This window comes from Chiloscyllium plagiosum, chromosome 30, assembly GCF_004010195.1.
Source record: "Chiloscyllium plagiosum isolate BGI_BamShark_2017 chromosome 30, ASM401019v2, whole genome shotgun sequence".
NCBI classification, from domain to species: Eukaryota; Metazoa; Chordata; class Chondrichthyes; order Orectolobiformes; family Hemiscylliidae; genus Chiloscyllium; species Chiloscyllium plagiosum.
In genome coordinates, this window is record NC_057739.1 from 36,668,281 (window position 1) to 36,686,031 (window position 17,751).

The 17,751-nt window shown below is 36.3% G+C and overlaps 1 protein-coding gene across 13 annotated transcripts in view; it reads right to left on the reverse strand.

The window, feature by feature from the left end:
• LOC122564919 (formin-binding protein 1) overlaps positions 1-17,751 on the reverse strand; it is a 206,934-nt gene that overhangs the window by 60,456 nt on the left and 128,727 nt on the right. For 4 of the 13 annotated variants that reach the window (XM_043720393.1, XM_043720390.1, XM_043720391.1 and 1 more), the window contains exons 9-11: positions 16,188-16,382; positions 12,153-12,335; positions 6,185-6,268 (exon numbers count right to left, since the gene is read on the reverse strand). In XM_043720393.1, coding sequence (XP_043576328.1) covers positions 6,185-6,268; positions 12,153-12,335; positions 16,188-16,382 — 462 coding nt within the window. The remainder of the gene's footprint in view (positions 1-6,184; positions 6,269-12,152; positions 12,336-16,187; positions 16,383-17,751) is intronic. The other 9 variants (XM_043720397.1, XM_043720395.1, XM_043720398.1 and 6 more) reach the window with 4 other exon arrangements.

Sequence of the window (17,751 nt, forward strand, 5' to 3'; positions counted from 1 at the left end):
AGGGTCTGTTTCCATGCTGTACATCTCTATGACTCTATGTGCATTAGCAGTCCTTCCTAAAGGAAACATGCATTATTAGGTGCCGTTATGTGCCTTGACAAGAGGGCAAAAGGGTAGCAACTGCTCCAATTTTCCTTCATAATCAACAACTGATGCAGTGACAGAATTAATATCAAATAGTGGTTAAGTTAGTACTAAAACATTGCTGAAATGAGATAAAATTTAAGCTTTTTGTAAGGACTAGGAAACAGAAAAAGGGACACCATTTTACACAGCACAAGAAGAGAGTACCTATTGGATGGGTCATTGTCAGCATGAGATGCAGCTGCAACAGTCAATCTTAGTTCTCAGTCAAAATGTCCAATACCTGCTCACACCCTACGTCAAACTGTTCAAGAACTCAATCCCTATTTCTGAATTCGGTGCCTACAGCCTCCTCCTCTGATGTGAAGTAATCATCTAACATCCTAACAATGTCCTCCGGCTACATGCACAGAGTTCCTCCCTCTCCCCCGCCACAAAACTTGGTCCCTAATCTTTTCCTCATTATCCTCTTCCTCTTGATGTTGTTATAGAATACTATGGAATTTCCTCTAATCTTACCTGTCAGTGTGTTTTTCTGCCCCCTCTTTGCTCTAATACTTTAAGTTTTCCTGCACTGCCCATATTCGACAGAGGCCACAATTGATTTATTCCTTTTGTATCGATTAAATGCCACTTTTCCTTCTTATCCAATACTGAATATTCCAAGACATTCCAGGTTCTCTGAACTGGTTGCTTCTAAGTTTCACCCTAAAGGGAACACAATGTCCCTCTCCTCTCACCAAATTCTATTTTGAATGATCCCCTCTCTACTGCTCTGCAGTAGATTTACTGAGAAGTAGCTATTTCCAGTATACTTTGGTCAGGTCTTGCCTTATTTAATAAAATCCCAAACTAGTTTTTGCAGACCCTTTTCCTTTACCACAATAAATAAACTTAAAATAGAGTGTTGTGGTCACTGTTACTAAAATGCTCTCCTATTGCCGCCTCAAACACTTGTCTGGCTTCAATCCCCAGAATTAGTTTCAGCACTACACCATCCCTTGTTGAACATTATACATGTTGATTTCAGAAGCTCTCCTGAGTGCACTGCAAGAAATCTGCCCCCTGTAAAACCTTTAAACTATTACCATCCCATTTCATGTTGGAGAAGTTAAAATCTTGTAACACAATTGCTCTAATTGTTTTTACATATCTTGCTGATTAGCTGCTCCTCTTGGTCTAAAATTCACTCCCAGCAGCGTGGCTGCCGTTTTCTTATTATTAAGCTCTACCAATAACATTTCATTTGAAGGCCTTTCCAAGATAGTGTCCTTTATTATTGCAATTATTACTTAAATTAATGTGACACTACCTCCTCTTTCATACCCTGCTCTGTCCTGCATGATGATCGTACACCCAGAATGATTAGTTGTTAGTCCTGACCCTTCCTCAACCACATCTGTGATTACAACATGTCAATTCTACATGACAACCCTAACCCTTGACTCATCTGTGTTACCTAAAATATTCCTAGCATTAAAGTAGGGGCCATCTAGCTTTACTTATTCTCTAAAAACTCAATACGATTGAACTCCCTCTGCTTGGTTCCTTTTCTAAAGTATGGTGTGTACACTCCCCCAGCTAAATTAGTTTAAGCTCCTTCCAACAGCAGTAACAAAGCCACCGGTAGTGTTGATCCCATTCTGGTTAAGATGAAGATAGTCCACTTATAGATGTCTCAGCTTCCTCAGAAATAGTCTCAGTGATCTAGGAATCTGAGACCCTCCCTTCTGCACCAACTGTTGAGCCATGCATCCATCTGCCATATTTTCCTTTTTCTATACTCAATAGTACATAGCACCAGAAGTAATCCAAAGATTACAACATTTAAAATCCTGCTCTTTTGTCTACTGCCTACCTCCCCAAGTTCTTGAAGACCTCATCCCTCATTCTACCCATATCTACCAATGTGCACCATAATCTGTGTCTTATTACCCTTCCTCTTCAGGATGCCCTGCAGCCAGTGACATTCCTAACCTTGACACCAGTGAGGCAACACATCATCCTGGAATCAAGTCTGTGGCTATAGAAACACTTATCTAGTCTCCTAACTAATCCCCAATCAGTGTTGCTCCTGTTTTTTCCTTCATCTCTTCCTGTACAGTCAGCCCTCATGTGCTATCACAGCTTGGCTCTGTCTACATTTCCTCAAAGAATCAGTGACCACAGTTTACAAAATGGAAAAATCAATTTGTCAGTGGGACTCCATGGAACTGCTGCACTATCTGCCTGATTCACTTCAACTATCTAGTGGTCACCCATTTCCTTAATTCCTTTAGTCCCTTGAGCTGCAGTGTGACCATCTCTCTAAACATGCTATATAGAGTCATACAGCATAGAAATGAACCCTTTTGTCCAACTCGTCTGTGTCAACTAGACATCCCAATCTGACCTAGTCCTATTTGCCAGTGTTTGGCCCATATCCCTCTAAACCCTTCCTATTCAAATAGCCATCCAGATGCCTTTTAGATGTTGTAATTGTACTCACCTCTACCACTTCCTCTGACAGCTCATTCCATACATGCACCACCCTCTGCATGAAGAAGTTATCCCTCAGGTCCTTTATAAATTTTTCTCCTTTTACCTTAAACCTATGCCCTCTAGTTTTGGACTCCCCAAACCATACGAAACGACCTTGGCTACTCATCCTATCTATACTCCTCGATTTTATAAACATCTATAGGTCACCTGTCAGCCTCGGACACTCCAGAAGAAAAGCCCCAACCTATTCAGCCTCTATAACTCAAACCCTCCAGTCCCAGGAGCATCTTTGTAAATCTTTTTTGCATCTTTTCAAGTTTAACAACATCCTTTCTATAGAATGGCTACTATATTTGCAGTATTCTCACCAATATCCTGTACAGCCTCCCTCTTAAAGGGAACCCAAACTTTACAATTTTCCAGGGGACAATGGGGAAAGAGGAATGTAGAGTGGGAAGGAAGATGTCAACTCCTAAACAGCTGTAACATGATCTTCCAAACTCATAGCTCAAACGTTTTCAGAAGTTTACGCAACAGGGGAAGCTAGCTATTTTACACTGCTATGCAGTAGCAACATGACTTATCCATATAACACCCAGATATGCCACTGTGTCTCCAGCCACTGCTCGAGCTCTGAGACACTGAACTCAAGTTTCTGCAGTTGGGAACATTTCCTGTACACGTGGTCATCTAGGATGTCAGTCAAGTCCATGACTTCCCATATACGACAGGACACATTCTACTTGGCTGATCTCAGCTGCCCTTACTTAAATGTGAACGTATTTTGTTTTACAAACTTTCTTCAACCGATAAACCACAGAAAGACCTAATAAATTACAAACCACAAAAAAAAACCTGTCCCTCACTCAGCCTGTGCCAATCATCCATGCAAAACTATAGCCTTGAAGAATCACAGATCATTCTATTGTGAATGTGATAAAAGGAAAGTATCCCTTGTCCTGGCTGCAGACTTTGACATGTCCTTGCTCAATGCCACTGTACTATTATCCAGCTGGGTGGAACTGCATCTGCCTAGTACAAATCTTACTTACTGAAATGTAACAACAGGATTACCTACAATGATTTCTATTCCTACTTCTGCATGATTATCTCTGACATTCTCTCACTCACCACACCCACACACACCCACACCTATTCTGGGTCTCTTCCAATTTATTACCTGGATTCAGTCCTCAGTGATTTCATCCAAAAACACATGGTAGCTCTATATGTATGCTGATAACACTGAGGTCTACCTCATCACCCCATCTCTTGACCCCTCCCTATCTTTAAATTAACAAACTATCCAGTACCGACTGAACAGAAATTTTATTCAATTCAATGAGAAAATCAAGCTAACATCTGCAGTCCTCACATCAAACACTGTTCCATCGCTACTAACACCGGCTTTCCACCTAGAAACTCTCTGAACTAGACTGTTTGCAATCTTTATGTTATTTTCATTTCTAAGATAAGCTTTCAATCAGACTATGAAGAATCATCCAGTACAGGAGAGGTCCTTTGGCCTATTGAGTCTGTACTGCTAAAAACTCATGCCGCAGCCTTGAATGAATATGACATTTCAGGTTTACATTCAAGTACTTTTCAAAAGGTAGGTTATCCACTTCAACTACCTTCCCAGGCAGTGAATCTGTGCCACTTATAATTTCAATTTCTACCTTATGAACACTGCTTTGGTTTGTCCCTGCTTTAGCTCATCTGCTGAAATCCTCATTCATGCCTTTGCATTTTCTTAACTTGAATATTTCAATACACTCCAATCAGACTCCCAATTTTCATGTATCCTTTTTAAACTTGCCATCATCCAAAATTCCTGCTACTGGGTCCTAACCTTTTCAAGACCTAGTCAGCTCTCATTTAACCTACTCTAGCTGCCAATGAAGCAATGCCTCAAAATTAAATTTCACATCCTCATTTTCAAAGCCCTCCATAGCTGCCTATATTTATAATCCTATTTGGCCTCGTAACCCAGAAGAAATTAAATTTAATTCTGGCCTTTTCAGCATTCCTGATTTTAATTGCTTTATAAAATTAATGGCAAAGCCTTAAATTTTTGAGACCATAAACTCTGGATTTTCCTCCCTTAACCTTTCCACCTCTCTTTTCTCCTTTAAATTGTTCTATAAAATCTATTCCAACTAAGCTTTTGGTCATCTGTCATGATAGTTCATGGAATTGTAAAACTTTGTTGGTGTCATAGAGATTGGATGTTTTATTACATTCAAAAAGTACTATTTAAATACAAGTTGTTGCTTTTGCTCTAGCTGATATGCATCAACAATATGTTCAAAAGAGTTTACTACAGTCTGATTTAAGATGGACAGTTCTAATGGTTGACACTGTTTCGGCAACAATCAAATCTCATATAAAGAAACATATTTTTGAGTTAGTTTGTTCCTTTTTCTTTGTTGTGTTTCCACATGTTAACCTGATCAGAGGAGGTAGTCATTCCTAATATTTGTATATTAGGGGAGGCAATTATCTAGACTGTTAGATTGCTAGATTGTTAATCCAGAAACTCAGCTAATGTTCTGGACACCTGGGTTCAAATCCCACCATGGCAGATGGTGGAATGTGAATTCAGAATTTGAAGAATCTGGAATTAAGGGTCTAATGACGACTATTAAATCATGTCGATTGTTGGAAAAATTATATCGTTCACGAATGTCTAAGGGAAGGAAATATATCATCCTCACCTGGTCTGGCCTACATGTGAATCCAGGTCAACAGCAATACGGTTGACTCTTAAACTGCCCTCTGGACAATTAGGGATAGGCAATAAATGATGGCCAAGGCAGAAATGCCCATTTCCCGTGAGTGAATTTCAAAAAAAATATTTTTGAGATTAGTTTCTGACAAGACAGCAATTCCTCTGAAGTTTTGTTTTTCTGTGTGAAAGCACTTGGCCTCTACAAAACAAGAACTAAATTTGGGAAAGATCAGAGACATAAACTCTTATGGGCACAGGGCTACTAATAACCTTCCAATGTATGATATCAAAATGAAGCAATTTTAGCATGATACCTTAAACTGACCAACAGATGAGATTGTTAGCTAATTAGATTTTCAAATTTTAGTAATACTTCAATGACTTAAATTAATACTCCGTTACACAAGCAGTTTCAATTGCTGAGAAATATCTACTTAGAAAAATGTAAACATTTTACCTTAACTCAAAAGCATATCCAGAATATAATATTTTAGTCCATTAACTTTTTTAACAATAAACAAAATTAAACTTGCACCAAAATTGTTTTCAACAAATAAAATTAGACCAATTATGATATAGTAGTGCTCAATAGAGCTAAACACCTTTCTCCATGTCAGGTTTCTGATTTGATTTAGTGGTATAATTCCTGATGCTTTCTGTATTATAACCAGTGCACTATAGAAGTTTTAGTAACTGAACAGATTTTAAATTATGCCATTTTACATTTCATTGTAACATAACATTGAATATGCAGAATGTATTTTGTAAATTTGTAATTAAATGTATTTCTAATAATGTGAAAAGAGATCAATATATGATTAATTCCTTGTGTAAGTGGGGCTAGTAACTGTGGGTGGGTGTATGGCAAGTCACCATACATAGACTTACAACAAACTCTCTCGCCTCATAGGCATAAGTAGGTTTCCCTAATGTCCTCTTCATCAGCTCTTTGTGAAAATAGAAAGATCGAGTCTGAGGTGCACGTTTGTGGGAAAGAACACATCTATGTTAAGAGCCAGCAATTCAAAACTAGCTTTTACCTGCTACATTCAAAAAAGTACAGGGCAGTCCTTAAATACAGAAGTTCCTCAATCAAGGATGGCGTCTTTACAGCTTCTGCTCATGTCATGGGAATGTTCTATAGTCTAAATTTATCTAATTTTGGAGAAATCAGAATCAAAAGATGAGTTTCATTTTTCATTCTCCTTTCCTTTTGAATGTGAAAGGAAAACATGTAAATGAAAAACATCTTAATCTTCCAATTAAACTACAGGACAGATAATAATTTAGTATTTTACATTTAGTCCAGTGTAATAGAAGGCTATTCATCCATTGATGGCTTGTATAAGATGTACAGCAGAATTTGAATCTGTAAACATTTCAAACCAAATATTTGTGCAGCAATTTCCCTAGTTGAATAAGCATCTTATTGAAAAAAACCTTCTTGATGTTTTATCAGCCAAAACTACTCAGAACCTTTGACATCAATTAATTGAGCTCCAGGAAACAGTTGTGGTTAACAATAATTTTTGGGCTAATAAAAGGTTTGTGTGGAGTTCTCCAGGGGTCAATGTTGGGATCGTTGCTTGTTCATGGCTGAGACATTAGTGTCACAGGTATAATTTCAATATTTATGGACATAAAATTTGGAAGCATTATACACTGTGAGGAGGTTTGTGTAGATTGTCAAAAGGACACAAATTTGTGGAAGGGGCAGATAGGTGGCAGATGAAATTTAATGCGGAGAAATGTGAAGTGATACATTTAGATAGGATGAAATAGAGACACAATATACAATAAATACAACAACTCGAAAGGGAGTGCAGGAGCAGGAGGCCCTAAGTAGTACAATGTCCTGAAAATAGTAAAGGTGACAGGACAACTGATAAAGTATACAGTATCTTTGGCTTTATTATTAGGGGCACAGTCTATAAAGCAAAGAGGCTATGTTGAGCTTGCACAAGACAATATTTCAGCCTCAGCTGATTTATTATGTCTGGTGCTGAGAGTATGAATGGGAAGGAAGCACAAACGTTGGAGAGAGTACAGAAAGTATCTACAAGAATGATTTTAGGGATGAGGAAATCCAGTTATGACAATAGATTGGTGAAATGACTTTTTCTTAGAAGAGAACAGAATATTTGATAGAGGTATTCAAAATTGTAAGTAGTCTGGACTGAGTGGATAGGGAGAAATTGTTCCCACTTATAAAAGGATTGAGAATAAGAAATCTCTGGTTTGAAATAACTGGTAAAAGCAAAAACAATACAAGAAAAATCATTTTCAATCTGTGAGTGGTTGAAGTCTGGAATGCATGTCCTGAGAGTGTGGGGGAGGCAAGTTCAATCAAGCCATTCAAGAGGGAATTAGACTGCTATTTGAAAAGGAATAATGTGCAGGATTACTGGTACAGACCAGCAGAATGCCAATAAGTGAAATGCTAAAGGGCTCCTTCTGCACTGTAACAATTCTGTAGTTCTGTGAATTGCTATCAATACACAAAGCTTATTACATAGGCAAAATAGTTTCCTGTACAAGAAATGCAGAATAAAGTTCAGATCCATTTGACCACCGTGGGCGGCATGGTGGCACAGTGGTTAGCACTGCTGCCTCACAGCGCCAGAGACCCGGGTTCAATTCCCGCCTCAGGTGACTCTCTGTGTGGAGTTTGCACATTCTTCCCGTGTCTGCGTGGGTTTCCTCAGGGTGCTCCGGTTTCCTCCCACAATCCAAAAATGTGCAGGTTAGGTGAATTGGCCATGCTAAATTGCCCGTAGTGTTAGGAGAATGGGTCTGGGTGGGTTACGCTTCGGCGGGTCAGTGTGGACTTGTTGGGCCGAAGGGCCTGTTTCCACACTAAGTAATCTAATCTAATCTAAATGTTTCACAGGTCTGATGTTACTAAGACTCTACTATAATGTCTAGTGGCATGCAGAATTTCTATATAATCCATGTTACTTGGTCCAATTGCAAATTTGATTAACTGATCAATTCTGGAATACAAGAAGAGGAGACAATTATTCCTATACTCCCTGCTTTAGAAATACATATTTCACTGTTTGTACAAGAATTTAAGAGTTTGGAAGATACATACATACAAGTAGAAGGTTAAAATCTTTGGATGATATTACAACATATTTAGTACGGCAAATTGATTTAGGTTCAAGAACACCTTTAGCTGATAGGCCAACTAGTAGTGCAGTTAGATTGGCATTCTCCACTTTGCTAATGTCTTAAGATAATTTACAAGAGCACATTTATCCTCGGTATTTCTTATTTCACTAATACGGTTTGTTCTTTGACTTGGTTCTTGCCAGAAGACTTGAATCTGTAGAAGGACTTTTGACTTGTCAATTTCAATTGTACTATTTTTATAGGGATTAATCAACTACAACTATCAATTCGTTCAATTCAAATTTCCAATATGATATTACACTTACAATCATTTGCACTATCCACATCAGAGTATTCAGGATGGAATTCAGGTATAATGACCTATTGATTTCTGCATGACTCTGAAGACTTTGTAATTATACTAAGCTTTTTTGCTGCATTTTTGCTGCATAGCGGACTACTTTATCTTGGTTAACCCTTAATTTTGCTGTCGTGTACTATCTGAAAGTAATGGCAACTGTACACCATCATTATTTGCAATTTTGAAATACACTGGTGGATTTTCTGATAAAGAAATTTTGCAGTACTTTTCAAAATACTGTGCAGACCCTTGATTGAGGAAATGTATCTTGAATTCTTAGTTTTCACTTTTATGTTCTTTACAGGCTAGATATAGTGGACATTATGAAAAGCACTAACCAAATGTACTGAAAATGTCTGTTTTGAACCCATTTTGGAATGCTATATAGAATGTGTAAAATCAAAGAAAATGCAAAATAAACAAAATAAAAATAAATAAGAACATATTATTCAGTTTTCATACAAAGAAAATTCCAGACATTTGTTTCCATTCAGATACACCAGGCATATAAAAGTTTGTACATTCAAAACACTAGTGATTGAAAGGTAGCTTAGGACACAAATGTCAAAGAAGTGACCATTTTAGTCAACAGTGTCCATTAACTGTCAATTAAATTTAGCTATTCTCAATTAATTCTCAAATTCCCTTTATTTCTAAAAAGGTAGACACCCAGGATGTTTTGTACAGTTAAAGTCATGCACAATTTTTATACCATTGTTCTTGTAAAAACACAAATGACAATTAAAGGGGTCTTGGAAAATATACTGACATTATGAATGAAAGAAGTGCACCATTCAGCAACACCTGCTACTTCTTGGAGCTCTATATTTTCTGAGGTGGTGAAAGATATGAGATCCCACCAATTTTGTTTTATTTTTCCAATGATTTTTGCTATGAGGTGTAAATTATTTACGTATTTTCCTACTCAAAAAGGACTTGTTAGCTAAACAGATCCACCAAATAATATGACTAGCTAGAAAGAGATTTCAGAGCTTTAAATGCATCTCTATGAACAGGAACATGGTTGATTTTTAAAAATGAATTCAATCCTCTCCACATATAGTGAAATTCAATCATAATTGGGTTACTGGCTATATTTCAGCATACATGCTGTACATTTGTGTTTATTTCAAATCCAAGCCAACCACCTTTGAATGTGTTCTAAATTTGCTCAGTACAAATGGGTCACAAGAGGATGAATTCTTTTCACAAGTTACTTACAATGAACTCCTCCATTTTATTGGCTACACACTCCTTATTTGTGCTGTGCTCCTGTGTTATGTAACAAATGGACATTGAGAGAGTTTGTGATAATATTGAAATTGAATACTGAATCAGTCTGCTGATTGTGATGTAGATAAATTAGAAGACATCACTTTGCCAGACTTAAGTTCGTGATGTAATAGAAAAATATGAAGTTTGCAAATCTGATTCTTTGTTTGTCTTAGTGACAGTATAAAGTACAATGAATTGAACTTTCAGAATGGTAGTGAAACAGCAATTTTCACACTAGGTGATAAATAAAACTAAGCAGACAATTTTTAAACAATTAATTTCTGATATTGTCAAAATGTAACTTGAAAGCTGCATAATAAGGAATTAACAAAAATCCAAACTTTGTTTTTCAAGTACTGAATATGAATAAAATATTGTTTTTAAAATCACTTTGATCATCCAATGTTCAGCATTCTGGTAAGCAAAGGTTCTGCAAGTATAAATTGCAAGATGCTAAACCTGTCAAAAGAGGCCAAGTAATGCAATTAAGTTCACCACTGTGTCAAACTTGTGACCTTGCTATTATTAGAACGTCTTGTTAACTTATATTTTTAAAATAGTTCATTATCCATGTAATGAAAGCTTTTTCCACATAATACAAAGGCAATTAAATTTGCTGAAACCAAAACCATTAAGTAAACATTTGCATTTGTTTTGTCCTAAACTTCCTTGTGGAAGCAACATGAAATGCAACTTAAGCTTTCAATACATTTCTCATTCATTCATTCTTTTTAGAATTTCACTGTTTGGGAAGATACCTGTTTAGTGCAAAATTATATAATTGGTGACATCTGGTAGGATTTACAAAAATTAACCAGCAGAAAGATATATAATTTGTAAGAAATGTGAATTGCAGGTGTAGCTATTAAAGGAACACGATTAGGTCTTAGCCATACTCAAAAAAACTGATAGGATAGTGAGAATACAACTTAATTTAACAATACTATAGGCGAAACAGAGTGTGTACTATCAGTTTGATGTTTGTTGTTAATGGCAACCCTTTAAATAGAGCAGACTACAGCAGATTTAAAATTTTCTATAGATAGATAATGGAAAAATGCAGCATTGAGATCATAGGTAATTTACATATTGGTTTTGTATTAATTATTTTTAAGATCTCATTTCTAACAATTTACCATAGGATTGAATCAAATACCTTCCACTAAAATATTTCTAATGTGCATAATAATAATTACTAACTCCAAAGTATTCTTCTCTCAAAGGTACAGCCTAATGCTAGAATATTCCATAAGAGATATAAGCTCTCTTATTTGGCTAATTTATCATTTTTCACTTAGACAATGGAAGTTAGCAATCTATTTGACAAGCCACATTGAAATCAAACCAAGCAGTATGCTTATTAAATACAGCAATATTCCAGCAGAAAATAGTTTAAAAAACCAAGAGTGGGAATCCTGTCTCTTTTGCCCTCCTAGCTCATGACTTTAGAGCCAGAAATAATACCTTTCAATGCTTCACCTAGCTTTCAGCACAAAGGATGGGGAGTTTCTGGTAATAGTTAATATTCTAAGCAGACTGTTTCAAAGATCATCTCAAAGACCATATCAACTAAATCCAACACCATAATCATAAACATTACATCACAGGTCTGCTATCTGGTCCCTTGGGCCTCTGCTGCCTTTTTGAAATAGTTACTATTTAGTTCTATTCTTATCTCCTGGATCCTGCAAATTTTCTCCCATGAAAGTAGTTATCCAATTCCTTTTCTGAAAGTTACTATTCATTCTTTCAGGCAAAGCCTTCCATATCATAATAATTCACTGCGTAAAAATAAGTTTCATCTTACCTCTGGCTTTTTTGGTAATTATTTTAAATGTATACCCTCTACTTATTGAAAATATTTTAATGTGATTTTTTTTTAAGCAAATTAGCAGAAGTCTTTTAGGAATTCTTCAGAAAGCATTGCAAAACCTAAGCTGCATTTCCATACATTTAAAAGTAATGTAATACACAAAAGAGAAATGGATATAATTTACTTGCTGCAAATTGTTCTAAATTTCACCCAGGATACAACATACACGCACACACACACATAGAGACGTGCAAAAGTTTAGAGAATTACAAAGAGATCGAAAGCAAACTTACCCCCCGCTTTAGGCTTCTGAAACAGTGGATTTTAGGTTTGGAGGTCATAAATTCATTCAGGCGGTGAGAGAGGGGCTCTTTTTGCTGCTTGGGAGATTGAGGGCCATTTGGAACAGCAGAAGGTGAGGAACAGGAAGGGGGAGGAGGAGGAGGCTGATGAGGAGATGTTAAAAGGGACATAAGCTACGAGTAAGAAATGGATAAGTAAAAAGGGTAAAACAAAAGGAGAAAAAAAGCAAACAGAAATAAGAACCACAAAAGCCCATGAACAAAAATATTTAAGCCATGATATTGCAAATAAAAACACACTGATACAATAAGATGAAAAACGTTAATGAAAATATTCAAAATAAACAATACAAAAATGAGGTGAAATAAGAGAAGAATGTTTTGATAGAAAGCTCATGCAAAAGTTACAGTTTTGAAAACATGCACAGTTCAACTTCTGTAAATTATACTTCAGTAGATATGCCAAGACTTATTATGTTTCAAAACAGAAGGCTATGGTGTAACTTATCTTTTGACATGTCATGAGTAAAGTCAACATACTCGTAATCCATGTGCTCACAGAGCATGCGGTTTGTTCTGAAATTTAACTATTTGAATAGAAGGACCAGCTATGAGAGGTATATGTAGAGATTTCTATTCTCTCTCACACACAAAAAAAAACTTTCTGGTCAGTTGTAAAATAAAATGCATAGAATAAATGTCTGAGTGGGAGCAACAGAAAAAAATCCCTTACAGTTATGATTGCAATCCACCCACATAACCTAGCCTGGAGGAAAAATAAATATGTCTGAAGATTCTTATAATTTGATTCTGGATGACCTAACAGCAAATGACTTTCTGAATCCTATCCAGGCAAATGTCTTCTGGAAATATTATTCAGGATTCTGGTTATGAATTCCAATTTGATCTTAAATAAGCACTAATGCAACTTCTGGAGAAATTCAGAGTAGAAAGAATAGTTGCTACATACTTATACCATGAATTAAACTCTCAGAGGAACAGATTTCTCTGGCTAAAGTGAGTGGTTTCCAAAAGGACTCCAGAATGTAGAAAATTAAAATTCAATGACTTCTGGCTCAATGTTACAAATGAGAAGCTAAAGAAACTAAATAAAAATAAAAAAACTCTTTAAGCACTTAATGGTAACAAAATCAAACATAAAACCTCTTGGCTATTCACTCATTTTCTTCTCCGTTGCCAGCTCCATTACAGTTCATTCCCGTGACTACCCCCAAATACTTCATCCAGATACCGCTCTCCATTCTTCAAGTACTGGCATAATTTTTCTCTGGAGTTCTAAGACTTGGAGCTCGAGTGATAAAACTTTGTGGCAAATCTGACAGACTTATTTGCCTAATTTGGCCAAGATTTAATGCTTGAAGCTCCCAGGTCCTGCAGAAATAGTACATCATTACCCCTTCATATAAAGCTATGTTGAGTTCATTTAGTTTTTTTATGTTTAAGTTTATATTATTCATTCATTCATTTCATATTACACCTTGGTGGAGTGGTTGGCATTGATTGTTTATTCCTTGGCTTTATTTAAGACTTCCTCAGTTCACATCTCAATGTTATCCAAGTGCCTGTTTACCTTATTCTATTTTACCTCAATTTTTCCTTGAAACGTTAACAGGGAAAGGCTGTTAAACTTCATTTCCAATGTCTATGCTTAGCTGTCTTTCTGTAACTGTACTTAGCATTCTTTTCTTTCCAGATCTTTTTCTCAAGTCTATGTATCTTTCAGATAATTTACTTAACACTGTTCTTCATAGAATTCCAAGTGTCATTTGTCCTAAAGTCAAATTATTTCCACATCACTACAGTGTACTCTGAATTCCAGTTGTACTCGCTTGCAACTATCTCCATCCGTATGTTTTTCTGGCATGAAATACTATCTGCTGAAAACACTAATTGATGCCTGTTCAATGACCCAGTTCATAGGAAGGTAGCTACCAGCTGGCTTCAGTTGTTTGCAGTTAAAATGTAAATTTAAATTTCAGCTTCGTAAAAAGCAGTTGCTGTACTCACTGCAGCAAACTCCTGTTTTCATATTTCACCAAATGCCCATTGTTTGAGGCCTTTACAATCACTGCTCCCTCCTGTAAAGACCGTATTATTTTATTTTTTATATGGACTGAAATGGAAGACGGACTGTTTTAAAACTGAAGTTTGAGAAAGGAATTGTTATTTAGAAACAAGTCACTAAGATTCACTGTACGAGTGTTTACACTGCTGCTTTGTTAAGCACTGAAAGAAGCTGTCTATAGACAGCCTGGCATTAGGGATTGTACAGTGAGATTTGGCTAGCAACAAGTAGCTGATTCATTCCTGGGTAGCTGAACAGCTCATAGGTTTGAGTGATACAGTGAGACCTTTGGAAAGGTATGTTGAGTGTCTCCCCATTGCAGTAAAAATACCTCAAGTCTGAAGAAAGCCAGTTATTTTCTTTCACCAGTTGCTGTAAGCTGTTGCACTGGTAATAAAGAGACTTTGCAGTTAGTGTACCAGTCACCATGTGCCTCCGAAGAAGGTACCTGAAAAAATGAGTTTGAAGAACAAAGTCCTGGTATAACAAAAGGATCATCTCACCAAACCCTGTGGACTGATATTGGTTAAGTGTAGTTCCCAGCATTTTTCTCCTTCCACCCAAAAAACGTTTTTTTGTTGCCTCTGGTTATCTGTATGTAGTGATTTTAGATCAGGGTTATATTTTTTGAACAGATGCTGATAATCTTTACTGGTTTTAAAGAGTAGCAGTTCTTATTAAGAACCACCTTGTCAGTATTTTCTGTTAACTTGGTTCCAACACTGACAAATCAGGGAATTTGAGTGTTTTGGTCAGATCATTAACTTTTGTGGTGACCCAGGAGTAATGAGGCTTCAGAATCAGCTCACTTTCCCAGCTGGGTCATAATATTTTTCACCGCTTTACCAGTATTGCGTGTACCTACCTTTTTGCTTAAGTTTCCTTTTTATCTGCATTGTACTTTGAGGCTGTTCAAATGATATTACTCATTTGAGTGAGGCACATGTTAAGGATATTCGCCCACCTTGTCGAATTATATATCATCTGACCATACACAATTTACAGGAGGGTAGTCTGTCCTTTTAACCAATATGTCCTGTTAAAAATAACAATCTAAATGAGGCTAAGGTGCTGAATCATCTCACCTTATGGGACATAAATTTCTTGATCACTGAGACTCAGGCTTAACACAGTAGTGTTGGATTGTAATTAAACCATAGCCACCACAAACAAAGCAAGAAAATTCAAAGCCAAAGCCAATGTGGTGAGGTGCTCATTAATGTATAGAATATAGATTATTACGTCCATCAGATGGTCTATGTCTATATTTTAATATATTCCACACTTAACTTTTTCATATTGCATAACAAATAGATCTAAGAATATTTGCTAAGTGCCAGGATTACATATTATACTGATTTTTCTCATGCTCATAAATTTTGTTTTGAAATCATATTTTTTAATGATTCATATAAAATATTCATGACCCCAATACCTGAGAAGAATAGGCTTCTGACAGAAGCTTTTATGAATCAGAACCTCTTTGATAATTACTAATATTCTGATCAATTATTAGAACAAATTTTGATGTTAAGTCGGCATACCTACTATGAACTGCTAAATCCTATGAGAAAAATCAGAGGAAAGTACAAAGTGACTGTCCAATGTTTAAAAACGTAGTGTCAATGTGTGTTTAGTAACAGCGTGAGAAGAAAAAAAAATACTGCTGCACATGACGTAGAAAAATATGATCAGTTTGTTAGTCACTAGCATAGAAACCAAAACATGACTTTTAAAGCAAAATATAACAAACCATGCAAACACAAATAAACAAAACTACAATTTTAAAATTCAAGTAAAATCAAAAAGAATTTAATGTGATGCCACCAATCCCATTACAAAGTCATGGAATATTACATTAGTTACCAAAAACCATGATAAATATTAAATGAGGCAAATCGTTTGTAAGGTTAATAGGCACAGATGCTGAATGCTTTTACCTTATTTTTCTTGATGAAAGGCCAGAGTTTGCCCTTGGATTTGCCACCTTTAGATTCTTGTTTGCCGTCAGATCTGCTATTGGAGAGACTGCTTTCAGAAACAGTCCGCTTCATAGGCTGACTGAAATCCTCAAATTCAACATCACCAGGTTGTTCAAATCCAGATTTGAAGGCTTCTATCACCAACTGTGTATCCTAAAATTACACAAAGAGAAAGATGCATTATTTTACCTTCTCTCCAACGTTTTCAGTAAAACTCTATCAACAACAGCAAAAATAAGACATATTTGCCAGCCTGCCATGAAAATTCTTCAATCATATTGTATTTCTTACAGAAAGAAAATAGCAGTCGTTATATTTTGCACAAAGTGAGAGAGCTAAAACGACTAAAGTATAAATGTTTTATTACTGCAACAATACCCATTTAGTCAGACCAAAATTTACCCTGCGGAAAGATGTCACAATTTCCAAGACTGCAAAATAAATTGGGTAGGCTTATTAATTCAGAACTCCTGCAATATTAAATTTTAAACCTTTGAGTGAATGGGCAAAAATTTACAGAGTTTAATGTAGGAAACTGTGCACTTTGGTAGGAAGAATCAAAAGACAAACGATGACTTAAATTGAGAAAGACTCCAAAATAGTACATGTAGAAGGCATTGAATGTTCTAATGCATGAAACTCAAAAGATTAGCAGGTGCAACAAAAAGGTAAAGAGAATTCTGGCCTTTAATACTAGGAGATTGGAGTTTTAAATTACAGAAGTCTTATTACAACTGTACAGGGTGTTGGTGAGGCCAGGTTTTGGCCCCTGCATTTTTACAACAGATATATTGGAATTGGAGACAGTTCAAAAGCGATTCATTATGCTGATGTCTAGGGCGAAGAGACTCATATCAAAACAGCTGAACAGGTTAAGCCATTATTCATAAAATTTTAGAAAATATACAAAGTTCTAAGGGAGCTTGACAGAGTACACATTGAAATAATGTTTTCACTGGTGGAGGAAATGTCAAAAATAGGTTACATAGCTACAAAAGGAGGGAAAACGCCATTAAAACTGACTTACAAAGGATTTTCTTCTGCCAGAAGGCAGTGAATGATTGGATTTCTCTACCCGACAGAGTTGTGGAGACTTGATCGTTATAGTATTTAAAGAGGACAAAGACAGAGTTTTGAAATAATGGGAATTGAGGTCTCTGATGAGCTGGCATGAACAAGGAGTTGAACCCAAGGTAGATCAGCCATAATCTTGTTAAATAGAGTGCAGGCTGAGTGGTCACTCTGTAGCTAGTTCTTAAGTTTTTCCATCAGGTTTGGGGTGACATCTTTTTCAGTTCACAGTGAAAACCCATACAGATTCATCAATAATGTATCAAATAGTTCTGTGTATCTGAGAAAAAAATTAGACAGATCTTTGCCTACAAAGATTCAATACTGCAACACTCTGGGTTCAATTTCATGGGACATTGCCACCAGTGATGAGGAAGGAGGGAACTATTTCAAAGAGAGAGGCTCCATTTTAATCACAGTGGGACCAGAGTTCCAGCAAGTTGCATTACTA